General features: G+C 41.3%; 1 protein-coding gene and 1 long non-coding RNA gene across 10 annotated transcripts; both read left to right on the plus strand.

Annotated features, from left to right (window-relative positions):
* The first annotated feature begins 540 nt into the window (after nt 1–540).
* On the plus strand, nt 541–25,727 carry TIA1 (TIA1 cytotoxic granule associated RNA binding protein). 9 transcript variants are annotated; one of them, XR_014567590.1, is made up of 14 exons: nt 579–932; nt 8,933–9,029; nt 9,513–9,611; nt 10,016–10,070; nt 10,244–10,276; nt 11,494–11,581; nt 16,196–16,263; nt 16,712–16,787; nt 19,292–19,400; nt 19,803–19,898; nt 19,988–20,072; nt 20,745–20,868; nt 22,203–22,345; nt 22,778–25,727. XR_014567590.1 is itself a non-coding variant. In XM_083753341.1 (13 exons), the coding sequence occupies exons 1-13, from the start codon at nt 907–909 to the stop codon at nt 22,923–22,925; spliced, it is 1,179 nt and encodes a 392-aa protein (XP_083609467.1). In that variant the 5' UTR covers nt 581–906; the 3' UTR covers nt 22,926–25,727. The 9 variants fall into 9 exon arrangements, 6 of the variants coding, with proteins under 6 accessions (XP_083609469.1, XP_083609470.1, XP_083609467.1 ...); XR_014567591.1 differs by having other exon boundaries at nt 581–932; nt 15,926–16,263; XR_014567592.1 differs by having other exon boundaries at nt 581–932; nt 22,206–22,345.
* On the plus strand, nt 14,266–15,197 carry LOC310851249. The gene is made up of 2 exons (XR_014567650.1): nt 14,266–14,384; nt 14,529–15,197. It is a non-coding gene; the product is annotated as an uncharacterized lncRNA (long non-coding RNA).
* Nucleotides 25,728–26,657: the final 930 nt, after the last annotated feature.

Genomic DNA, 26,657 nt, shown 5'->3' on the forward strand with positions numbered 1-26,657 from the left:
TTACTCCAAATGTAGGATTGCAGATGTCTGCTCTGAAGTCTGTCCCATTTAATTCAGCGGGGTTTATTCCCAGGTACAATGAACGCAGGCTCAGAAGGGGTAGTATTGGCAAGAGAGTGGCGAGTGTCCATTGCCATTTTTTTCACCGTTCCTTTGCATACCTGTGATTTGTTGTTAAATGTTTTGCTTCCTAAGATCTATTTCCCACCCTTCTTCTCGTCAGCGCCGCTGGTGTAGTGGTATCATGCAAGATTCCCATTCTTGCGACCCGGGTTCGATTCCCGGGCGGCGCAAAAGCATTTTGTGTAAAAAACACACAAAAACAAAGCACCACCACAACTAATCAAAGCAATATTATTATTCAGTATTCCACTAGTTTGGCGGGGGGGGGGGCGGAGTTGCATTTCTTTTTATTTGTAAAGGAGACGTGAAGCCGGATTTGCGCGCGCGGGGCTGAGGGTTAAGCTTTCCTAAGATTTAAACCGCATCCTAAGACGCACGGACTGGCTTAGAAATCTCGCGAGAGTAAGCAAGAGAAAGAAGAAGAAGCTGCAAAGAGGCCGGCGGAGGATTACGTCGGGCGCGAGAGAGCGGCCGCGGTTGGCGAGGAGGCGCCAGCGCGCGTGCGCGTTTGTCGGCGGCGCCGCGGTTGCCTTCTTGCGGCGCATGCGCCGACGGTCCTTTCCGTCGGCCGGCCCGGGCCCTCTCTTTGCCCACCAGCGCCATCTTGAGAGGCCAGCGGCGGATTTGTTGTCCGCCGCGCCGTCGTCGGGGCTCCCCGGAGGCCTCCCGCCCCGCACCCCCGCCGCACCCCCGCGCGGATTTGGCCTGCGGCGAGCCGGGCGCGGCTGTGACCAGGCCTGGCTGGAGGGCTGAGGAGGGAGAGGAACCGCCGCCGCCGCCGCCATGGAGGACGAAATGCCCAAGACGCTGTGAGTTGGGCCGGCTGTGAGGCTGTGAGGAGGCCTATTGTGAGGGGGAGGGGTCGAGCCACGTTGCGCCCCCTCCCTCCCTCCCGCCTTCCCCTCCCCCGCTGCCTCTCTCTCTCCTTTTGTGCGGGCGAATATAACCCCTCGGCTCCCCATAAAAACCGGGGCGGGGGGAGGCGAAGGGGGAAGCATTCGCCCCTCTGGAATTATTATTTTTTGGGGGTGGCCTTGGCCTTTTCTCCTCTCAGGCAGCGGGGCGAGCTTCTGTGTTGAAAACCGCTAGTACCACAAATACTGTTAGATGGATCTTATGGGGCGAACGCAGTTGGACTCTGGTGCACAGTTCTGCTCGCCTCAACTCGAGAAAGGATGGGAAAGGGCAACCAAAATGATCAAGAGGGTGGAGCGACCCCCCCCCTCCCCAAGAAAGGTTGCAGCATTTGAGCCTTTTTAGCTTTGTGGCGGAAAGGAGAAGGAAAGAAGCGACAAGTTCATGAAGCCACGCATGGCGTGGAGAAAGCGGAGCGAGGGAAGTTTCCCCCCTCTCTCAACACGGAGAGAGCTCATGTACAGCCAGCGAAGCCTAATGTTGGCACTACGGAACTCGTTCCCGCAGGAGGCACCGAGGGCCACCAACCTAAATGGCGTTAAAAGAGTGGGACACATTCTGGGAGGAGATGGCTATTAACCAGCCCATGCTCTGCCTCCCCAGTTGGAGGCAGCAGTGCTTCTGAATACCCATTGCTGGAAACCACAGGAAGGGAGAGTTGCTCTTTTGCTTGGATCCTGCTTGTGGGTTTCCCAAAAGAGGCATCTGGTTAGCAACTGTGAGAACAAGCTGCTGGACTGGATGGGCCCACTTTGGCCTGCTCTTTTATGTTAATGACTGTTAATATATATACACAGTATTTTATTCTGCTGTTCTTGAAAGGAGCTCAGGGCAGCAGATATGGTTCTCCCACCCCCACACAGCACACTCATTTTGTCCACAACAACCCTGTAAGGTTGGCTAGGCTCAGAGAGAGAGCCTGGGGTGCATGTAGTGTGACTGGCTGAAGATCGCTCAGTGAAGCTTGATGGAGTGTGTGGATTTGAACCTACATCTCCCGGTTCTAGGATAGAATCTAGTATCCATTTCAGATTTGAAAAAACATTTCCTTGTGAAAAACAGAACAGCTGATAGCAGTACAATGAGTGTGTGCATAGCTAGAATCCTTGCACTGGTTATTATCTCTGTAGCACCGCATGCTCCATAGGCAGGATTACAAGTCTCTGGTCCCCAGGGAACTTAAAGAAGTGACTAGAATGTCTTATAGGCCTGCCTGAGGGTTTGCAAAGAACGTGTTGTTGCATATTACTCCAATCTTGTGAGTGGTGTGAGATTCTAGGGGTTCCAGACACTTACTCAGAGTTCGTGTTTTCTTTTGGAGTGAGGAACAGCAGAGACAGTGGCATCTTTATGCTTTATTTACGCAAATATACAACCTGAGCCTATGATGGAGGGGTTTATAGCGTTAACATCCCAAGAGAGTCCTTCTTCTCCCATAGCCACAGCCTGTGGGTAGAAATTAAACATGGCTCTCTCTCAGCAGAAATCAGGCCTGGCTCTCTCTGCCTTTCGAGTTTACAGCTTTTGCATCCAGTTTCTAAGCTCACATAACTCCACTCTCAACTCTGGCCTTTTGTCTTTTTAAGAAAGAGACAGTTGAGGGAGGTAGCGCCCCCCCATTTCCCCTCTGGCACAGAGCCACTCCCTTTGTTCCCTTAAGGACCCATCTTTAGTGGTGCGTGCAACTTACCCACCTCCCAAAACCTCATAACACCATGGACAGCTTCATTTCTGTGCTGAATACATTGGAGGAGGTTTTCCTTCTGATAGCCTGCTTGGTTTCTATGGTGGACACAGAGGTGGAGCATCTGAAACCCTAGAAAGCAACTGCCAGTCAGTATTGGCCAAGTATCTTCAAACTTTTAAGACCCAGGACCCACTTTTATCTCAAACATGCCTTTGGGGACCAATTTCTTAATTTTTTACAATATATTTGCAGGGTGGCAGTGCTACTGTTGTGACCCACCTTCAATTAGGCCACAAACCACTAGGGTCCTGACACACCATTGGAAGACCTGTGGTGTAGACAGTACTGAGCTAAGTGAACCAGTGGTCTGACTATATAAGGCGCTAGCCTGTGTTCCTATGACAGAGCTCTCCATCCTCCCTTGCTAGCCCACTCCTTATTTGCATGGAATTCCATTCACCTACTTGCACTTTTTGATCTCCTGTGGCTACAGCACTAGTAAACAGACTATATTTTCTGATAGAGAGCCAGTGGATGAAGGGGGTGGAAGGCAGGAGTAAACGGAGGAAGAATGTCAGATTAAATCTGTTGCCCATAGTTAGGTTTGGGTACAGTATTTGATGTTTTACTTGCACTTTAAAAACAAAATATGCAGCAGCATTCAAAAATGATACAGTGTTATCCACTTGTAGCTCTGAGTGGCAGAGGCCTCATTTTACTGCATAAGTAGAGCAGACCATCATCTTTCATCTCCCTCTCTCCAACAGTATGCAACCACCAATGGAAGGTGTTTCTTTAGTCCAAAATGTAGCTGATCAATTATTAACTGGGGCTTCCCCAATGGAATGGCAGGGAAGTGTCCCCTACTGCTTGTTTATTAATGTAATGATATTTTCTGGGTGCCCCCACCTTTTGAGGGTGAGGCAGGTCATGGCCATAGAGGGGGGGCTTTTCAGTTCTGCACCATTATTGGTACACTGTCAGGACCTTTTATATATATATATTATATTTGGTGTTATGAAATACCATATGAATTTTGCTAATTCTGTTAATCAACTATTTTATTACGCTGTCTGCTGTTTGTTTTGGTAGCTTATTCTGTTATTATAATTTGTCAGCCACTCTGGCAATAAATACTGAAGGGACATATTTATATTTTCTAAATAACATGAATAATCCTTAGAGACTAACTCTGTAAAGGAGATCTGTATTACCTTCATGCTGCGGATAAGGGTTGTGGCTGAACTACTAGTGGCTTGTTTATTGTCTTTTAACCTCTGTACTATATCAGCACTCTTCTCCACCATCACCATTTTCTGTTTTGCAGCACTATTGCCTTCCTCAGCCCTTTGGACCGTTTGCTTGCTTGCATAGTTTCTGGACCGCTTAATATATTAAATATATATTTAAGCATTATACAGAAAACTGAAGTGACAACTTTATAATATTACAAAAATAGTTACGTATAAAAATGTCACATTAATACAAAGTTCCTAATATATATCAATATCATTTCATTTTCCTTCTGACACCCTCCCTAACAGCCTCTTGAGTTCTCACCCAGGGTCCAAAACAAACTCTTAGTTCACCCACAAAAATCTCACAACCAGAAGAGTTCTTGGAAACAGTGGACATTGCCCTAGTCAGTCACTCTAGAAGACTTTCTTTTTATAGGCAGGCCCAAGGTGGATGGTACTTCCTCAGGCTACCAACATGGGAAAAAGAAAATTCACCCTCTTTGAATTGTGGTTTTACATACCAGGACATAAACATTTGTTCCTTAGCAGATCTTAAAATTAGGTAAATACAACCTCAGATGAACAAAACATGACATATTAAACCATGTAATGATTTATTTAACAAAAATAAAGCCAAAATGGAGAAGCCATGTGTGAATACCCAATGATTGTAGAACCACCTTTAGCAGCAATAACTTTCAGTACGGTAATTGTTTTCTGTATGACTTCATCAGTCACTCATCATTGTGGAGGAATTTTGGCCCACTCTTCTTTATAACGTTGCTTCAGATCATTGAGGTTTGCTGGCATTTGTCAATGCACAGCTCTCTTAAGGTCCCGCCACAGCATTTCAATTGGGTTGAGGTTTAGACTTTGACTGGGCCATTGCAACACCTTGATTATTTTCTTTTTCAGCCATTCTATTGTAGAGTTGCACGACTCAGTTTCGGCCAAGCTTCAGTTGTTGGGCAGGTGGCCTCACATTTGACTCTCAAATACTTTGGTATACAGTATTCATGGTCAACTCAGTGACTGCTAGGCTCCCAGTTCCTGTGGCTGTAGAGCCTAACTCTTGAGTTTCTTGCAATTTCTCTGAGCATTGCACAGTCTGACCTTGGGGTGAATTTGCTGGGGCATCTATTTTCCATTTTTGAATAATCTTTCTCACTGTAGAATGATGGACTTTACATTGGTGGGAGATGGCCTTATAGCCCTTCCCAGTTCCATGGGCAGAAATTATTGCTTCTCTAAGAGCACTGTGGATGTCTTTCCTCCTTGGCATTGTGTGAAAACACACCTGGGTGCTCCAGACCAGCAAACTGCTGAAACTTTGACTTTTATAGATGTGGCCACACTTGCTGATGATCAGTTAAGCAAGTGCATTTGATTAGCAGCACCTTCTGCTACTTAGCTTCTTTATTCCTATAGAAGCAGTAAGGGTGTACTTAGTTTTTCACACATGGCTTCTCCATTTTGGTTTTATTTTTGTTAAATAAATCATGATACTGTGTAATGGCATGTGTTGTTCATCTGAGGTTCTTTTACCTAATTTTAAGACCTGTCAGGCCGCAGATGATTGTTATTATGTCCTAATATGTAAAACTACATAATTCAAAGAGGGTGTACTCCCCCCCCCCCATGACTGTATGTCCCATTTCAATGGTCCTTTGCCTTACTTTTTTACACATTTTATGCACTTTTCTCTTTTTTACCTTTGGGGGGTGTATTGAAAATAGGTTCATAACAATGTCTTTCTTATGACTAGCACATTGTGAGGAAATGCAGGAACCATTGCACTGGACATTTTTGTCTTTTCTTCTTTCCAGTGGTGCTCCTTTCTGCTGCACTCTGTAGCAACAAAAGTTAAATGCCTAGGTCAAATGAAGGCCTGGTAGTTACTAGAGAGACTAAAGCAGTTTGTTTTCACGAGGCGAAAATGAAATGCCTATGTTAGTAGGTATAAATAATTAAATTTTAGGATTGATCATATTGATTCCCTATATAAAAAAGCCTCATTTAACTTAATATATTTGGTGGAAGCATTGATTTGGTTAAGAGAGTAATTGTATGACTGACATGCTTATATCCAGTTTATTTAATATTAACCTAATCATTTTAAAAAACAAAGCCATCGGTTTTGAACTGGGGGGGAAATAAACTGCTTTTATTTTTCTTAAACATTCAACACTGAAAAGAAGTTTAGGTTATATGGCAAGTATTGGCCTTCAAATAGTTGATTAATTATGAATCCCACTTCAGGGAAAGTACAAATTAAGGCATTTGAGAGAAGAGTATGTAAGTTCAAGTGTGTTGAGATCAGGATGCCAAGTGGGGGCTACAGAGTCTAGCTCATGAGCCAGTCCAGACTATGAGCCTGATGTTGGAGATCAGGGGAGCATTGAGGCTGGCAGGTAAGAGCCAACTGACCCAGCTCCCACAGCACCAGCTTCCATAGTGGTCTTTCACAGGAATATCCCCCTGGACCTGAGGACCTAAGCTACTCATATAGTACCTCACCATTCCAGTGATGCAGTGGGTGGGAGACAGGAGCACAGGAGAATTGCCAGAGAGTTGGCTCTTCAGGAGACACTGAGTTGCCAGGATGAGAGGCAGGTTTGAAAGCAGTGGCTCAAAGTTCCCCAGAAGGTTTGCAGCTCTTTTTGGAGCAAAATGTTCACTTGGAGCTCTCCATGGTGCTGGGACTTGCCTTGCTGCTCTATTAGTGCCAGTAGGAGGCAGGGTTGAAAGCCTATTTGTGGCATTGGAGATTGTTCTGTGGGTTGGGTTCCAGCTGCAGAAGAAAGAGTTAACCATCCTATCCACACTGCAATTAGGCTTGAAAGCAACCTTCTGTTGGTACCATTGGAAGGTTGTTTTCAAGCCTAATTGCAATGCAGGTGGATAATCTTTGTGTAACTGGTAAGAAAAGGGTTAACCCTCCCTAGTCAAAATCCCCATAAAAATTATATCCCCTTGGACAGTTGTTTGGGGATTAAGACTGGTGGGTTTACTTGGAGTGTGTGCATGTGAGAGGTCTCACCCATCATCAGCTTGCAGACCCAGAGAGGGTTGGCAAAGATGGAATGCAACTCTTGGTTTTCAAAACATTTTAATGCAGTTTTTCAATTCAAAATTATCAAAATGGTGAACAAAATAATATACACCAGCTTAAGTGTGCATCAGATAATAAAGCGGTGTAGGCTAATAATTCAACTCACAAAGGCAAAATGAAAAAGAGAAAGCTTTAACTTGCCTTTTGATAAAGAAGTAAAAATGGAAATCATACCAAGTTCCTGAGGATGTTTTGGCTCTGACCTCCTTAAACTACCGGTAACCCCCACATATGGCGGAATGTTTTAGCAAAGCCTCACTGGTAGTTCTTAATTCAGGTTAGGCACATAACAGACAAGGTGGCCTCTTAGATAATCAAAACTCATACTATCTTGGTCATTAAAGCTTAAAATCAATACTGTGATTTTGGTTCTGTAGCCACTGCTACTGTTTTAAAATAGGCTTTAGATATGAAAATTGTATTGATACCATTAACCATTAAGACAGTGCATTTTGTACCACATGAAAATTCTGAACCATCTTCAAAGGCAGTTATGTGTTGAATACATATACAGTAGTATCTTGGGTTACATACACTTCAGGTTACATACGCTTCAGGTTACAGACTCCACTAACCCAGAAATGGTACCTCGGGTTAAGAACTTTGCTTCAGGATGAGAACAGAAATCATGCGGCAGCGGCACGGCAGCAGGAGGCCCCATTAGCTAAAGTGGTGCTTCAGGTTAAGAACAGTTTCAGGTTAAGAACGGATCTCCGGAACGAATTAAGTACATAACCAGGCAAGGGTTGATTTATGTGCATTTGATTGACCCGCGATTGCACATGTGTGCCTGGGGTCAAACCCAGAAGTGACACTAAAATGCCACTACTGTAAAAGGGCAGCATGGAGGAGGGCAGAATGCTTTACGCAGGCCCCGCCAGCGTGTGGGGTTCCAGAACGTAACCCCCATGCATAACAAGGATTGCCTGGTGTCTAGAGGCAACCTAAGCATAAACAGTGGTGGATGGATCTGGCCCACCCACCCCAGGTCACTTTTGACATGTTGATGGGGTTGACAACTGTCAGTCATCTGACATCACATGGTTCATACTTTAAAGGAAGAATCAAGTACACAATATTAAGTGCGCTGTCTATTTTTCTCTTCTTCCTTGGTAAGCCTGAATTGAATTTATGCCTGCTGAAAATGGAGTTGCATTTGGTGCTGAATTTTAAATTTGGTCACTTGATGCTGATAGTGGTCAGGTAAACCTGGAGTCTTAGGAAGGATTTTGTGGAGGGATATAAATGGAGAAAGGGATACAAATACCTTACTTAGTTTTCTTATAAATGCACTGTACTACTGCTCTGCAAACTTTTTTTATAGCATTTGTAATTTGTGCAGCAAATATATTGAGTAATACTGTATTGTGGTTTCACCTGTTCTCAGCCTTTAGGTTTAGTAACAGTGAAAAAATCCTCCCTTGTTCTGCACACATTTTCAAGCCTGCTTCTCCCTCTTTTGTTAACTTCTGAGCATCCTGTTCTTGTGACTGAGTGCTTAGTTTTGTTTTAGCTTTGGAAGGTATAGTTACTTTTCTTTTATTAAGGAAGTCTGACTATGATGGTTAGTTTACTTACTACATTTCTGCCAAGGAATCCTAAGTGGTTTAAAATACGAAAACAAATAAAATGCAGTGTGACAGAGTCCTTCAGGCTATGTGTTGCTCACACAGGTCTTTCTTAGGTAGCTCCAGGGAAGATGGGTGAGGGCTGCCCCAACAATTCTCCTTGATAGTTCTGTCAGGAGCTAGTGGTATGGCCTAGACTTCCTCACTTCTCCCTTCCTTCAGGGCAAACAGGTCTTCATTGTTTGAGACTCAGACCTCCATGGATCTAAAATTTGGATAATTTTTGCAGGTATGTGGGGAATTTGTCAAGAGATGTTACCGAAGCCCTAATTCTCCAGCTCTTCAGCCAGATTGGACCATGCAAAAATTGCAAAATGATCATGGATGTAAGTTAATGCAATGGTTATGTTCTGCACAAAAAATGTATTTTAATATAAAAATTGTGGTTTTGAGGATGCTAACAAGGTTTAGATTTCTTCCCCCAGGAGTTTCACAGGTTGTTGCCCTCCCTTTAGAAATTTCAGTAAAACAAATTAAACTGAAGGGTAACTAACAAGTAAAAGAACTAAGAAAAAAGTAGTAAGCTAAAAGTAGTTTTCAAATTACTCTGTTTCCACTAAAAATCATCAGTGTATAATTTACAAGGTCTAAAGATTCAACCCACTTTTTTAACACTTTAGGCATAAAATCTTATTTATTGCTATGGAACTCTCTTTTTCTGCTAATCCTAAACACAAAATAATAGTAATAGTACCTAGGATTGTGGACTTAAATGATGCTGCTTGCTTGGGAAATATCATAAAACAAAACACAGACATTGAGATGGCTCAGCAATGGTTTCTGATAGCTTTCCTTTCTGTGTTACACAGACAGCTGGAAATGATCCATACTGTTTTGTGGAGTTCTATGAGCATCGACATGCAGCTGCAGCTTTAGCGGCTATGAATGGACGGAAGATAATGGGTAAGGTAAGCTCTCAGGTCTAAAGGGTGAGTTGGAGCAGAAGTGTGGCTTTAGGTTGTGGATGAAACCGCTTTTGTAAAAAGAAGAAGATCTAAAGGTAAACTTTTATCCTGTTGTATATAGTAGAACTTTAAATTAAAAAAACACACCATATAGATAAATATAAGTACAGTGAAAAGTTATCATGAAATTCTTTGCATTTTGCAAATAAAATAGCTCGGCAATTAATAAGGGTTATTTAATACCTAATATCACTCAACTTCATTAGGGTGGGAGCATATTTTGCATTAAATATGGCAAAATAATATAAAACATAAATCAAATTTGTCAAACACACTACATTTTGAGGGTTTGTGGGTTATGTAAACATAACTTCCTTGAATATAATTTTAGCAAATATTATTTGTAGGAGGTCAAAGTGAACTGGGCAACAACCCCCAGCAGCCAGAAGAAAGATACCAGCAGTAAGTTCCTTACAATTCTTAGTAATTACTCTTTATTTGCACAAAAGTGTTTTAAATGTTAAGCAATAAGCATCATACAAATATTTGCCCTATTGTTTTGATCATTATCCTAAGATATTATTTAATGTGTTTGTGTTAATAAACTTAAGAACAAATCTAATCTTTGTCATCAGGTAGTACCGTTGTCAACACACTGCGTTCACAAGGTAATTGTATCTTCTTAAACATAAAATGAAATCTCTCAGGGGTATTCACTAACCACCTGAAGCTATTTGGGGGGGTTGTTCTGTTGTCACAAGATTTCTCCCTCCTCTCTCAATGGATCAGGATGTGGACTGTTGCTGACTCTTAAGCCCTTTGACCCCATTAAGCTGCTATTGCTGTAAGAATTCTTTCCCTCTCTGTGAGGGTAAGATAACCAGCTTCCTTCAAGGCTGCTGGCTGTGCTGGGCCATAAGCCCCCCTTGTGGTATATCAAAATTGCTATTCCAATTGGATCATTTTCCCTTCTGCTCCTATGCAACCCAGTGTGTTGCTTCTCTACTTGTCTGGCCTTAGAACTTTAAAACTTTGGGGAAGGATTAAAGTAGACTTTCCAAGGTGGAGATGTAAAGTGTCATGTGTGCATTGAAATCAGTTAGAGGTGATGATAATTAAAATGGGCTTTATGTGAGTATGAAGAAAGTCCTTAGATATGAGATCTTTGTATCAACCAGTTCTTATGTAAATGGCTCTAACAAACTGTGAAGGGATTACTGTTTCCGTTCTGTTGCCTTCAGTCTTAGTTCACTTGCTCATGGATTTCACATACTTTGAATTCACATGGATTCACATGGTGTAAAGGCTGGGCAACCAAAACTGTTGGCTTTTCAGAAAACTGTCAAATACTTTAACATCAAACTGTTGCAATGCAAGGTATCTTTTTGACTGTTCTTCACCAAATATGACTAAGATTGAGCTGCTTGTAATTTATATTGTCCATACTGGTTTGTGTAAATCCTACTCTGTTCTGCTCACAGAACCAGTAGACATATTCAGCTAATTATTGTTAAACTTGTGTATAATTAAGGCTTAAGTCTAGCATTATTAAATAAGGCTGTAATATAATTTTTTGGCTTTGGACTAAATGGACTTAGCTCTCATGGAAGTATAGCTTCTGTTATGAATACCTACAGATATAATTTAATGAAAAATTCTAGTTATATGTAATTTTCTGTAATTGCGTACTATCATGTCTGTTCATGGTTATATATTAAACCATAATGTATTTTGTTATCTGTTAGGTAAAAAGATTCTAGTTCTCATGTAGTTTCCAGATGTATGGAAATTGATACAAGATTATTTTTTTAAAAAAGCAAACCTATCCTGTATTTCCATGAGTTCTCTGCAAACTTGTACATTTCTTTTTCTTTTTCTTGGTAAGACCACTTCCATGTCTTTGTTGGAGACCTCAGCCCAGAAATTACAACTGAAGATATTAAAGCAGCTTTTGCACCATTTGGAAGAATATCGTAAGTAATGCCTTATGAAAGATAATGGGGGCAAGAATTTGATGCTAAAACTAAGGAAAATGTGCTGATTAAGAGTGTCAGTATATTTAAGGATACCTATATTCTCTAAAGAGTTGTATCTTTTTGTAGTTAATCAGAGCTATCAAACAGTTCATCTTGCTTTATTTGAATGTGAATTTCTAGACTTTGGATTTATATTTCTGTATTTTAGACTTGCAACTTAATTTTAAAAACAGTATTGATTCATTTCATTATCCAATTACTAGATAATCTAGAAGGGGTTTTCTAAGGGAAAGCTGATTTCTGGGTGACTTACACCAATGAAAAGGCATTGCGTAGTCTTATAAAAGCAGCTTTAATAAATATCAGATTTCATAGAAGTTATGGCCTATAAGATTTTGGCTTTTTGTGAAATGGGTGCTCTATTAAATAAAATAAACTAGAAATCAGCCTCCAGTATAGTTTCTCGGTTTCAGTCATTGTCTTAGTTTGGAAGGCATGTGAAAGTGTGTGTAACATACCAGGGAACCAGCTGTATTGTTTCCGTGGAGAAACTTTTTTTTAGTTTTAGGACTTGGAAGTTTGCTGTTGACCAATTAGGCTGAGTTGCAAGGTAATATTTGTATATTGTAAGTACTTCATTGGTAGCATTTCCTGATAGATCTGATGTAAATCCTCATCAGTGACTGAATTATAATTGCAGCAACTTGAGAACAAGATTTCTGTATGGAGATCAGTGTAGCATGTTATGAATTACTTGTTTTAGTATGCAGGCAGACCTGCTTAAATGGAAGCAGGATGTAGTGCAGGGATACATAATGTGTCCTCCAGATTTTGTTGGACTACAACTGTCCTATTGGCTATGCTGGCTGCTGGGGTTGGTGGAAGTTGGAGTCCCAATATCTGCAGGCACCATATTGGCAACCCCTGACATAATGTACAGTGGTGCCCCGCAAGACGAACGCTTCGCAAGACGGAAAACCCGCTAGACGAAAGGGTTTTCCGTTTTGGAGGCGCTTCGCAAAACGAATTTCCCTATGGGCTTGCTTCGCAAGACGAAAATGTCTTGCGAGTTCCTGCAGGGTTTTCTCCCTCCCCCCCCCCTTTCCTAAGCCCTAAGCCGCTTATCAGCTGATCCGCTAAAAGCCGCTAAACCGCTAATAGCGCTAATCCGCTAAGCTGTCAATGGGCTTGCTTCGCAAGGCGAAAAAACCGAAGAGCCTCACGGATTAATTTCATCTTGCGAGGCACCACTGTATCTCTTGGACGTTTGTTCTTATCTGTCACTAATTCTTCCAAGTGTTGCTTACTGCTGTGAAGTATATCAACCAACTCTCAGAACTGGTTGGAAGGTAATCTCAAAACTGATAACACAATGAGATTGTAGCCTCATATGTATCAGTTTCCAGAGGGGTAATCATGTAAGTCTCTTGAAACAAAAGCAATTTAGAGCCTTGTGGCATCTTAGAAGATTCACGAATGTATTATGGCACAAGTGTGTTTGCACTCAAGCCAACTTTGTGAGATGCATTATTGTACATATGAGTCACATTCTATATGGCTGGTCAAAAAGGTTCCTTATCCTAGCAAAAAAGGGGGGTGGGAGGGTAACTTACCCTTCCAAAGCCTGTTGTTAGTACCTGTGTACATGATTTGTCCTTACAACCAAGAGCTAAGGAGTGTTACCAAGCCTGGGCCAAATGAAGGGGGAATGGAATTTCTTTGTTTAAAGTTCCTCCTCCCAAGAGGTTCCCTGGTTATACCTGTGTTTGAGGTGTTGGGACATGGAGGCAGGAGCCTGAATGTATTCCTGGATTCCCTAAGGTTTGACTTAGCCTAACAGCTGTCATGGTCACCTGGTCTGTTTCAATGTAATCAACAGCTAGAAGGGCTTGCAACTACTGCTGCAAGACTGGTAGGCCTTGGGGGTTTCCAAACACAGCAGGAACTTCAGGTTGCTGACATGTTTTGAGGAGAAGCATTGCTTCAGGGGAAGATCAGAAAAGCTGGACAATCATATAAAGAAATGTTGGTTAGTGGATATTCTTGCTAGCCTTCTTTGAAGAAGAGTTTTTGCTCAAAACATGTCTCAAACACTAAGGATCAGAAACAAGGAGGGTAAGTAAAGAAGTCCTAATCATACTCACAAACACTAAAACCTTTAAAGGGTGCTTGAGCATAGTAACTTGGAGTACTGTAGAATCAAGGCAATAGATGATAGCAGCCTTGTTCAAGGAAATAATACAGTTGATATACAAACTGTAAAAGTTATCAGTTTCACAGACCCTTTTATGAAACTCAACACTTGGCTCTCAGTACTAAAAGGTGGCCTACCCATATACACTAGTCATCTTATTTAAGGCTACATTAAATAGTTATACTTGCTGCCTCCTAGTAGGGGCTTCAGACCATAGGAGTGAAAAGGTGGGGGCAGCTGGGTAGGAGAATCTGGAATCCCTGCTCCCAAGAAATGCCACTGAGGCCAGCCCACTTCTGTGTAGCATCTGCCCAGAATGTACTTCCATATTTGAGTAAGACCTGAAATTCTCTGGGTTATAGCTGTCTGCTTATACACAAAGTGGTACAAGGTAGTTCGCAGAAGTCTTACCAGTGAAGGCCTAGGGCAGCAAAGGCCGTGATAACAAAGCAAGTGCTAAATATTTTAGTCCCATGAATTTTAGTTTGGCTTAAGCATCTGTGTGACTTTGAAATCAGAGTGCTTCTGGTATGCTTAATTTGATAAAATTAAAATCCACTTTGCTTGCATTAACAAGATTCCTTCTTAAAGTTAAGAGTTCTGCTAGTATTCTGATGACATTCTAGACCAGTGTTTCCCAACCTTGTGCCTCCAGATGTTTTTGGCCTACAACTCCCATCATCCCTAGCTAGCAAGACCAGTGGTCAGGGATGATGGGAGTTGTAGGCCAAAAACATCTGGAGGCACAAGGTTGGGAAACACTGTTCTAGACTACATTTCTGTTGGAATAAGTCCGCAAAACACTTAAGACCTTCTGGTTGGCTTCCTGCTTAGTGATGCAGCTGCATTGACTGGTTGCTGTTGATCTAAGCCTAATCTGTATGGTGGAACTAATGTGTGCTGATATACTAGGAGCAGGGAAGGCAGAGTTAATACTGGGTTGAAAAAAATGCCCACGGACTCTTCCCCACCCCTCCCTCAACCCTCCAAAAATAAGTTGGCCATGAGTGAGCCAAGTTTACTGCCTTGAATTAGGCACCAAGCCTAATCAGGGAGAATGGTTTTGTGTTGGCTCACTGTCTCTCATGAGCACTTTCTTACCTCTGAAGCAGCTGCTGGGAAAGGAAGAACTGGGACTTGACATATTTTTATGGATTCACAGTGGTTTGTCACTTAGATCATTACTTTAAGCCTATGAACTGTATCCTATCAAGTTAATCTCTAGAAAACAAACGTGACACAGATCAAAGTGAAAAATCCCTCATTTTAAAAGTTTTCCAATAGTAAGTGTTCAAAGTTGTTTTTTGAATAGCTGGTTTATAATTCTAAATGTTACAAATGGTCACACTGTTTAAAAGACAAAATATAGGCCAAAGTTTCTTTTCATTTTTAAAGCTGAGAGAAAATAATTGTTTAAGTTCTTGAGTCATTTTCAAGAATGACAGTTGAGGGGTAAGAATAGAGCCGGGTAGTGCTTTAGATTTTTCTGGACTACAACTCCCATCACCCCTGACCATTGGGCCATGCTGATTGGGGCTGATGGGAGTTGGTTATCCTTGGTATAGAGGATTCTCCCCCCCCCCCTTTAAGATGTGCAGAGAGAACCATCCATGTAATGATTAAAGTGGCTGTTCTCAGGCAATTTGTAACATAGCCTTAACTTAGACTAATGAACTCTTCAAAGCATATGTGCATTGTTAAAATTAGGTTATTTTCCATGGAGTGACATTTTAAAATTTTATTTGGGACTTTCAGTGATCTCAGCATTATTTAGCTCCCTTCGTTAAATCAGGTTTCTTCATACAGGATGCAATAGTAGCTGTGTTGAAATTCCCTTGATGAGCGTCTGACATCATACAGCCTCTCGCATTATTGCTGTATAGTGACACTAGTTACACTGCATGACTTTCTTACTATGTTTGTGTGTGTTTGTGTGTAATAAATGCCTGATTCTTGTGGGTTGGGGAGGGCAAAGTAGGCCTGTGTGTTTGAAAATGTTATTGACCATTTAGTCATGTATACAAATTGCCTGAGAAGCATATAGCTAATAGAAACAGAGTTTTCACCAGTGGGGTTTAGCTATTGTAGCTGGGTCTTTTGTCTTTTTTCACTCAATCTCAAATAATAGGGCTCTGGTTATTTTGCAGAATGTCTCTGAAGAATGGACAGCATTGCCATGGCTAACTGCAAGCTACAGTTCACAGTGGACAAACGTTGTAGTTTTTCTATTTACTTTTATAAATTTTTTACTTTATATACTTTGTAGTTTTCAATCAGTCCTGTATGATTGTTAATTACGAATGCAGTCTTTAAAAGATTATTTAATAGTGTATAGTAAAAAAGAAAAAACATGTTAGTGTTTATTTTCTTCCATAATGCAACCATTTCTGAAAATGTCAATTTCTCAAAATTTACAGCTGCCCAAGTCCAAAAAGGGGGTAACGAATTGACCTGAGAAAATTAAAGAATTCAGTTAACAGGCGACGTATGCCTTTTAATTCCTATTTTTTCATTTTTTCTATTTTCTATTTCTAATAAGTAGGTAGAATGTGTTGGCCAATAGTAAGTTTATAAATTGCATGGTTAAAGAGAGCCGTTCGCTAATATGCTAGTTAGCTACATGCCCTCAGTTATTCCTTTGAATAGCTGCTTTGACCATGCGTAGTATTTTTAACAGTATGTAAGAGCATTTTGAACTGTGAACCAACGACTGTAAAATACTTGTTTTAAAGAGCTATTGATTTTGCATGTTTACACAATTAAGTTTAATTTTTTTGCTATTGTGATAAAACATTAGTAAAAGGGAGAATTGCTTTGACTATGTATTGCTGGTGCATTTAAGAAGTTCATTTTATTAAAGGAGCTGCGTGTGAGACATTTTCACTTGGATTCTGTTCTCTTCATGTTTAACTGGCCTTCTCTTTGCTTTTTAGGGATGCACGGGTTGTTAAGGACATGGCAACAGGAAAATCTAAAGGATATGGCTTTGTTTCTTTCTTCAATAAATGGGTGAGTGCATGTTGATTCTTAAGAACCCTTCTTCCAGAAATGAACATTGCCAGACTCTAATGGAGTTCTTAGAGTTCTGAACTAACTTGGCAAGTTAACTCAGAATAAGATACAGATCCTGTGCTCAGGCTTGCATTCTAAAATATAAGAATCGCAAGGAAAGAGGACTGGATGGGGAAAGAAAGAGGATGGAGTTGGGTTTGATGATACCAGATGGGGGTTACCGGGCATCTGAATCCTGTTGATCTATTCTTCCTTGGAGGGAGATGGTACCAGAGTCTTACCCTTGTTTCCAGCAATCACTGTTAAATTCTAATGATCTGCAAGTATTAAATAGTTATGTGCTGGTGTAACAATCAGCATTCTCAGGGCAGCTTAAGATCATCCTATGAAATGGCTGAATAAGAATCTCTTTAGATGATTTCTGTTAACTGCTCTTGGGTTGTATAGGCTTTTTATTTACTTTAAAGTAAATATAAGAGCATCTTGAAGATACTTTTATTTCGTGAGCAAGATTTTTGTAAAGGAAAAACATCTTAGACTACATTTTCCACTGTCAGGACTTTTTTTTGTACTGTATGTAGTTCCATTAAATGGTGCATCTTTAATACATATGACACTTTTAAATCTTGCTTTTATCTTAGGAGAGCTAATTGAAAATATTCTGCCAATAATACTGAATGAAGCTTAATGAATGGAAGTGCACATTAACTTGAAATGCTAAAATAGTTGCTATTGGTATCTTTCAGTCATATCACCTTGTGGTGGTAAAAAATCTACAAAAGTGGTTATCAGCTCTCTCTGTCTTAAATGGTTTGCAGCAGCATAACTTTCTCAAGAGCAGTGAGTTTCTGAGTTAGATCAGTGGCGTAGTGTGGGGGGTGCAGGGGGGGCCGGCCACACCGGCCGCAACATCTGGGGGAGGCACGCTCGTCACCGAAGAGCCTCGGGCGCAGGCTGTAGCAGAGCCCAATGTCTCGCGGAACCGACGAGCTGTGCGCGCGTCCGGGCTGAAGGCGTCCGGCAGGTAGCCCCTCCTCACAGCCCCGCCGCCGCCGCTGCTGCAGCTGCTGGGCCATGTTGCATTTTCCTCGCCTCTCTGCCCTCCTCCTCCGGGCATGCGGCGTCGTTTGGGCGGCAGCGCCAGCGGCAACTCACCTCAGATCACCTGACACGGACCCGCCGCCGCAACCGTGGCTACCTTACCGTAAATACCCCAGCCCAGGCAGCAGCAAGAAGAAGCTGGCAGCGGCGGCAGGTTAGGGGTTAGGGGGCGCAAATTACCTGCCTTGCCCTGGGTTAGGGGGCGCAAATTACTTGCCTTGCCCCGGGTGCTGACAACCCATGCTACGCCACTGAGTTAGATCACTTGTTTCTCCATCTAGGAGCCAGTGCATGAGACTCTGTCCTTTTGATCTCTCTCTGGGAGGAGGTTACAGTCAAAAAACCTCAGCCTTTGTTCTCCATTTGTGGAACACATGCCCTAACGTACTGTGCTTAAAGTATAGTAAAACTGTAGTAACAGTTCACTTTTCCTGACAGCTAAGATTGGTTGAGGGGAGGCAGAATTGCCACATGTTAAAACAATTGTTTGACCCATTCGTATACAAAGCATGGTTGGGAGTACGCTTTACACAAATGTGGGGAAGCAGGAAAGTACAGTCTTCCCCCACCTTACATTCTGCTGCTTCTAAGCAGTTTCTCCCCGAGCCTTGCTTTGATACCAGCCACCCAGGGAGAAAACTGCTGGAAGTGTAGTAAGGTAAGGCAAAGGAACGGAGAGTGGGGAGCTTTGCTTCCACACCCCCATGCTCCTTTTTATGTGGAGAGTAGACCAACTTAACCCCATTATATATGTGACCAGACTAAATCAGAGTAGCATATATGCAGTTGCTCCGCATGTGTAATTTGGCCCTAAATGGCCATGGCTATGCATGGAGCTGCAGGTTCTTGGAGCACAACAGGAAAATTCACACAATGAGTACTATTTAGGTTTGGAGTCTAATTGTCGTCTTTCAGAATTTGATAGCTGATTACCTGTGAACGATAGAGCTTCATATATTTATACCTGCAAGTTGATATTTTTTATATTAAAATGGCACTGACTTAGGTTACTTCACTACAATGGATCCACACTGAATAAAACTTCAGATCCAGCCCATTTTTCTGGTTGTTCTAGGCACCTTTTGTCTCTATTTTCATTTGCCATTTAGCATTCATTTGCATAATGAAGTACTTGGAGCATCTGGAGAAAATTTATGGACAAAAGGGCTATTCACAGAACAGCCTTTAGTAAGCTGCCTTTGTATTTGGAGGGGGGTTTTTTGGTATTATTTTTTGCAAATTTAAAGAGACCACATATAATTGTTGATCTGATGCTTTTGCAGCCTTTGTGTAGTAAAGTGATTCTGTAATTGAAACAAATATTTTTCTATAAATTAGCATTGTTAGTAGTTTTTTTTCTTACAGAGCTGCTTTCTGAAAGTGTTTTGCTTTCTCTGTAGGATGCAGAAAACGCGATTCAGCAGATGGGGGGACAGTGGCTTGGTGGAAGACAAATCAGGACAAACTGGGCAACACGTAAACCTCCAGCTCCAAAGAGTACATACGAGTGTGAGTATTTTAGCTTCCAAAACACACATGGGGATATTTCCTCTCCAGCCTGGAATAAGCTTTTAGAACTGACAGTCTAGGGGTAGGGACAGCCAGTATATTTAATTGATGTGCTGCCTCCCATTAGGTGGTGAGTTTGATGCTCTGAATAGAATTTTGTTTGGGTGGAACACCTTACAATCAGGTTTCGATTGTCAATTGTTCAGGGACAGGAGCCCTGGCCACATAGAATTGTAAGCCTTTGGGGCAGAATGTGGCTGTAAATTGAAACAGTAATTATATATTGCAAAGCATAAGCCATGGTAGTTGCGGGGAATGGACAGCCAATTCTTTCTACAAATGTTTGGGTTTTTTATTTGTGGGCAAATTAGAGACTTGTGTAACCTTTTTTTTCCTAAACAGCAAACGCCAAACAACTATCCTATGATGATGTTGTGAATCAATCCAGTCCAAGCAACTGCACAGTGTACTGTGGAGGTGTTACTTCAGGGCTAACAGGTACGGCACCTCATGAGTTTTTAGTAGCCTTAGGAAGTTGTCCATAACTCCATATCCTGACATCCTTATTTCCGTCTTCTGATTTGCAGAACAGCTGATGCGCCAGACATTTTCTCCATTTGGGCAAATAATGGAAATTCGGGTCTTCCCAGATAAAGGATACTCCTTTGTACGGTATGATACTGTTTGTCTTTCCTGTGTGTTTTTTTAGCAAGCCCATGCCACAGTGTACAGTTTAATGTATTGCAATCCCTTTTTGAAACTGTGACTTAAAGTGTACTCCTTCCAGTGTCCTGCCATTTATGTTGATTATTTCTAAGAAACAGGAACCTGCAATCATTCACATAAAACTTTCATTTGCGTGTCTTGGGGCTGTTGGGTGTTTTGCACCTGATTTTGACATCACAGCTGCTACTCCGATGTTCTTTTTTCAGTATTCTGACTCAATACAGCGGCTGATGGTGGCCACCTTCATTCTCTTTCTGGAAGGCATTGTCTTGCACAAAGACCTTTTTTTTTTAAAAAAAAAAGCCTTGCTCCTGCTATGCCATGATTGCTGAGCAGCCCAATACATCAGGCCTGCAATTTTCCCTGGAGCCCTCACAAGTTTCTTGACTTACTTACATGTTGAATTTATATCCTGCCCTTCCTCCCCAGAGATGTGCCCCCCATGGCCTTGTGCATGTGTCATGCATTGTGAAGGATCTACACACGGTGGACTTGCAATATTGGATAGATTATCCCTTGAAATGAATTGTTGGATGGCTTTTTGGTGGGAGGGATTTGTATTACTTGGTTGTTTGACGGGGTTTTGTATTATTGATTAATTTTCTCAAATGGTTACAGGTTCAATTCTCATGAAAGCGCTGCACATGCAATTGTTTCAGTCAATGGCACAACTATAGAAGGACATGTTGTGAAATGTTACTGGGGCAAAGAAACACCAGATATGATAAATCCAATTCAACAGGTAAGTGTCTACCAAAAAAAAAAAGGATTTTTTTTCCTCCCCCCCCCCCCCCAATAATTATGTTCTGGTAGATTTCTTCATTCTAAATAGTTAGACCACAAATCCCTTTACTGGTTGTTCATTTCATTTATATGCATCATTTCCCACATGTTGCTTAACATGGGATCCAACTGTAAAACATCCACAAATAATAGGGGCTGGAGGTGTAAAAGGTCATTAGAAAATGTGTTGATCTTTCTTCAGTTATTGTGCTCTCTTTGCTGTGGAACGCTTGGAATAAAGGTATAAATTTAAGAGGATTTAAGGAAAATAATCTTAGGGTTAACCACAGACCGAGCAACACATCCTAAGGTGTGTGTACCATTGCTATAGCTCTGACACAAACTTGGGGTTTTTTGGAAAATGGGGAGTGGAGGTGGCATGCTGTATAGAAATAAGTGGGAGAGTGCCAAATCTTGGTGCCTCAGTTACCTAATTTAGCTTTTGTGGTCCAAGCCCCTGCTTGTGCTGCAGAGGTACCCAAGCACAAGCTAGAGTTATCAATGTATTTTTGTGGGCAGCAGAAGTTATGATGGCATAATAAGAGCTTGCTAGATCAGGTCCATGGCCCATCTAGTCCAGAACCCTCTTCTCAAAGTGGCCACCCAGATGCATATGGGAAACCAGGAAACAGGATTTGAGCATAGGAGCCCTTACCCCTCCTGTGGTTTCCAGCAACTGGTATTCAGAACCGTAGGAGGCAAAGCATAGCCATCAGGGCTAGTAGCCATCGATAGGCACCTGCTCAATGAATTTGTCTAATCCTCTTTTAAAGCTGTTCAAATTGATGGCCATCACTACCTCCTGCGGGAGCGAGTTCCACAGTTTAACTGTGCTGCCTGAAAATTAAGCTGTTTAGCTTTCTTACAATAGTTTTCCCACGAGAGGGCCAGAAATTAATGGTAGAGAACATATTTTGCATCTGTAAGATCCCCGATTTATTTTCTGTTACCTCTGACACTGGCTCTGCCTGAGGCCAATGTCAGAGCAGATGTGCCACTGATGTACCACTGCTCTGACTCCTACGGTTGAGTTTCATATGGAACAAATAACAAATTCTTCAGCTCCCCGACATGGTATGATTTAATTATTTAATGTTGTGAAATACAGTCCATACATGTCTTTGGAATGAGCTTTGTTGTATGAACTAAAACACTTTTGTGTTTGTGATTACATGAGCTTTAGGATGCAAAAGGCAAAGGGGCATGTGGCAGTGCAACTGAAAACCATCCACCTTTGCGTGTCTTCCCTGTACCAATGTACTTACTAACTTTGCTTAATTTGAACTTTTTCAGCAGAATCAAGTGGGATACCCACCGCCTTATGGGCAGTGGGGTCAGTGGTATGGAAATGCGCAGCAGATTGGCCAGTACATGCCTAATGGCTGGCAGGTCCCTGCATATGGAATGTATGGACAAGCATGGAATCAGGGATTCAAGTAAGTGTTTGCTGTTTTGTACAGGCTCTGTGCAAAGGAATCTTTAAGGCTTTAATTCTGAAACTTCTCATATGGACCATATTATGTTGGATTCTGAAACAGGCCATTGGACTTGCAGTTCTGTGTCCTTTCTAAGCAAAATATAGACCCTTTTGATCCACATTGCTGTGTGTAGAATGATAGAAGTCAGCCGTCACTCAAACTAATCTATCTTCATATATCTTAGAAATTATTTTGTACATTGTTTATTTGGTGCAGAAAATGGGAATGAATTTCTGAAGGCATCCTGTGTGGTCTAATTTTGTGGGCCTCCACTAGTGGTGGTGGATAAAGTGATAAAATATTTGGTTTAACATTCACTGTTGTCTTGATTCCAGTTCATTATGTCTGTGTAAACTTTCTAAGCTTTATTTCATTTCCTTTTTCATTCAGTCAGACACAGTCTTCTGCAGCATGGATGGGTGCAAATTATGGTGTGCCGCCCCCGCCCCCACCGCCGCCGCCCCCACCCCAGGGGCAAAATGGAAGCGTTCTAACTAGTCAAACTGGATATCGAATGGCAGGTTTTGAAACACAGTGAGAGGAACAGAGAAAGACTCTGGAATAGAACAACTGGTGGCTTTGAGGCTATATATGGAGCATTGTAAAACCCTTTGTTTACTTAAAAAAAACCTATCCAATCAAGTCAGTGCAAAAGTCAGAAAACAGTATTTATTTTTAATCATGAAACTATGTTGTCCACATTTTTTTTAAAACACACACACAGGAAATACTAGATGCTGGATATCTGCCAACTTTTGCCTTCTTTTCCTCTTTTGAGATGTGTTTCTTAAGATCCTTGTTTGAAACACAACTAATCCAGGGATTTCTGCCACTTTTAGATTGGGGCGGAATATTGCACAATATCAAACTTTTTTTCCACTGAAGTAGTGTGCAGTTCTAGTTGCATTCCTAGTATGACTGAAAATGTATATGAAAAGTTGTACAAAAACAAAACACGCCAAAACTGTGTGAGTTCTGAAGGTTTATTGTGATCTTCAGCTTGTGCACAATTCTGTTCTAAAGAGAGCCTATTGTATAAAGTGTCCCATCTCCTCACTTTTGTTATACTGGGGTTTCAAATATAACTTATTGGTTTACATTATTTTGTATCTAGACATTTTTCAAAAAGTGATTTTTGCCTTACTGTCAGCTGTTAAATTATTAAATGGAGGTGGCGGTGGGAAGTGGTGGTTGGCAGCAGTAGTTGTTCAGAGCTCTCCAACGGATCCAACTCTTCCTGTTGTTAGACGTGAGAAGGTGCCTGGGAAATCCCTGTTGGGTTTGTGCAAAGATCTTCACCGATGAACTTCAACCCAGTTTCAGATATTATTAAAAATGTGACACATTCTAATGAACCAGCTTTTCTACATCTCTCAGTTTTTACATTTACATGTATCCTATACCATGTAAACTATTTTAGCAAATTAATATTTTTCACAAAAGTTGGTCAGCTTTTGTATGTCTCCTTCTTTGAAAGGGTAAAAGGCAGAGAGGTCTGTGTGACTTAACGAGTATGATTCTAAACTTTGGCTTTTTGCATGTGAATATCAAATACATTATTAGATTTTGAATACACCAGTCATGCTCTCATTTTTCAAATATGTAGAGAATACATTGGTCTTAGCAACTTCTTACTCAAGTGGAGTAAATTTGACTTGATTTAGCATGTACAGGTAGAGCTCTGATTACTTGTAGCATTGTGCGGATCAGGCCAGGAGTATGAGGAATGCTCCAGTTAAGCCTGAAGGACCAGCTGGATTAAGCATTTTTAATTGTTCAGAGGCCAAAAAAAACACCTTGCTATCCTACCTCCTTGACCTAGCCTTCAGAGAGTGCAAAAAAGAAAGCTACCCCTAGGTGTAATATTTATTTATCCCAGTTCATGTCTGGGCCCATGGAGGTGTATGCTTTTTATTCTGCATTGGTTGTAGTGGAGCAATGTATCAAGGGATTATTGAGTTTATGATATATGGAGTGTCCTATGACAAATGTGTTTTATGGAAATAAGTGACCCTATGATAGAGGGTTGGCTTTGGAGATGTTAAAATCCTATTTGTCTTGATTTCAACGCCTCACCTTTGGGAAGTGTTCCATGATTTGCTGGGTGTGAATGGTGTTCTAAAATTTGAAAGTTTGCTACAAATATAATTTGCAGTGGGAGGGGGTAGAGAAAAAGACAAAAGAAAACTTATGGTGACTCTTGAGAAACTCTTGTCCCTGACTCTGTTTAACAACTGGAATTCTGTAAAGGAAGCAGAACCAGATGGCTTGAGTTCAGTGAAACCTGGCTGTAAAAAACAACAATCAAAAACCAGTTTTTACACTGAAAGCAGGGTCTGGCCCCCCATATGTTTAAAAAAGTGAAGTATACTGAAAAGACAGCTTTAACTCATAGATCACTCTTATTTCTGCCTCCTTGCTGCCTTTTAAACTTACATAAACATATCTTTAAAATTATTTTTACCACCTCTGCCTGTACAATTCTTTCAAAAGAGGACAGGAATAGGTTTGAGGTGAGTTTGGTGCCGCACTGGAATTTCTATGTGTGTATTTTCAGCAATAGAACTGCCCAGGTTTAATTGTCTTAAATAAAATTCCTGTCATTGGAACTGTCTGAGATACTGTTACCTAGTTTAAAAAACACACAAACAAGGCTTTTAATATTATGTCAGTGCTGGTTGCTTTTCCCCTACTCTCTGTTTGGGCATCCAGGAAAGACATGAATTTCAGGTTGTTTTTGTTGAGCATAATTAAAGGCTTAAAATTCTCAAGTTCCTCAGACTTAGAAATGCTTTTAGAAAAATGAATGGATGAGGCCCTTCCAGTTATACAATTGTTACTGCTAAGCTACTTCTGACTAGGATTTTTCATACTTTTCTGGAGGTCACTTCTGCTACATAAGCCACATTAAAAACTAGTTGCTTACCAAGTGTCAGCCTCTTCTGCTGTAACTTCTCCAGTGGCCCTACAAAAAATGTAGGTGAAGCATTTGAGCCTATTTCTTTCTCTCACTATTGCCCTTTTCCTTCTTGTTTTTAGTTCAAGCAGCCTTTCAGTTTTAAAAGGGAGTCTTCTTAAAATACGGTAAATGTAAAGGAGAGTAATGCCCCATACAGATAACAAAGGAGGATAAAGCTGCCTGGGGTATTGTTTTTGGGTTATTTTGTTTTTAAAAGTAGCAGCCCATTTTTGTCTCTGTATGAACATTGAAAGCTTCGTTTGAACTAATGTATTTTGATACTTGTGTTTAGAAGTTCAAGAACTTCACTCCAGAAACCGTGACTTTTGAAAGCCATTAAGATGTTAATAAAAGATGTGAGCTTGCATATTTCATCCTTAACCTTTCGTTTACTTTACTGTTCAGATATTCTAGCACAGGTTTGGGAGAAAAGTGGAACTGGAAAAGGTCTCTTGACTTGCCAAATCTAAATTACCTGCCAGCCTTTTTTCTCTTGGGTGATGAGACTCTGAAGGAGGCCTTAGCAAGAGCAACCAGTGTCTTGGGTAGCCATCCTAATCAATTGAAGGGCTGTTGAGACCTTATTTCACCACCTCTTATGTGTGTTAAGAAATAAAGAGTGGGTATTTGGCACTTGCCTGCAATTCTTCCTTGAGCATCTCTCACCAGGCATAGAGGTGAATGTCCAAACCCATAACTCCTTTGGTTTTTGATTGCAGCATCTTTACTTCACACTGGACAGGTTGTGTTTTTCCAACTCTGGGTGAACTCTTCAGTGACACATTGCTTTGTTTGCTGACCATCATGTGCAAATGTAATAAGGTCATATTTTTCAGAGATCATCAACCACTTCATAGAAAATGGGGAGTTGTGGCATATTATGAAATAGAAGTAGCTGTAACCAACCAAAGGCTCATATTCTCTGGAGCCTTTCCTAAGGGGTATTTCTGGTGTGCAGCCTCTTGGAAACTTCAGGACCTAGACCCAAAGAAGGCTACATACTGAATAGAGGCCTTCACTGCCTCTAGCAACCCATGCAGCTATTGCTTATTTCCTCTCAATAAGTTGCACTCTTGAGACTTTGCAGTTGCGGCCAAGCTTCACTTTATGGGGAGTGATATTGCCACTTTTTTTAACGACAAAGGTCCGTCTAGTTCAAGCTCTGGTTTTCCCAGTGGTGATGTATGGAAGTGAGAGCTGGACCATAAAGGCTGATCGCCAAAGAACTGATGCTTTTGAATTCTGGTGCTGGAGGAGACTCTTGAGAGTCCCATGGACTGCAAGAAGATCAAACCTATCCATTCTTAAGGA

The sequence above is a fragment of the Podarcis gaigeae genome (assembly GCF_964106915.1).
Source record: "Podarcis gaigeae genome assembly, chromosome: 8".
Taxonomy (NCBI): Eukaryota; Metazoa; Chordata; class Lepidosauria; order Squamata; family Lacertidae; genus Podarcis; species Podarcis gaigeae.

Bases quoted from the DNA above. Each gene is read 5' to 3' on its own strand.
- TIA1 (XM_083753341.1), top strand. From the start codon at position 907: ATGGAGGACGAAATGCCCAAGACGCT. The intron at 10,071-10,243 runs GTAAGTTCCTTA...CTTTGTCATCAG, and splicing joins CCAGAAGAAAGATACCAGCA to GTAGTACCGTTGTCAACACA. The intron at 20,073-20,744 runs GTATGATACTGT...AAATGGTTACAG, and splicing joins AAAGGATACTCCTTTGTACG to GTTCAATTCTCATGAAAGCG.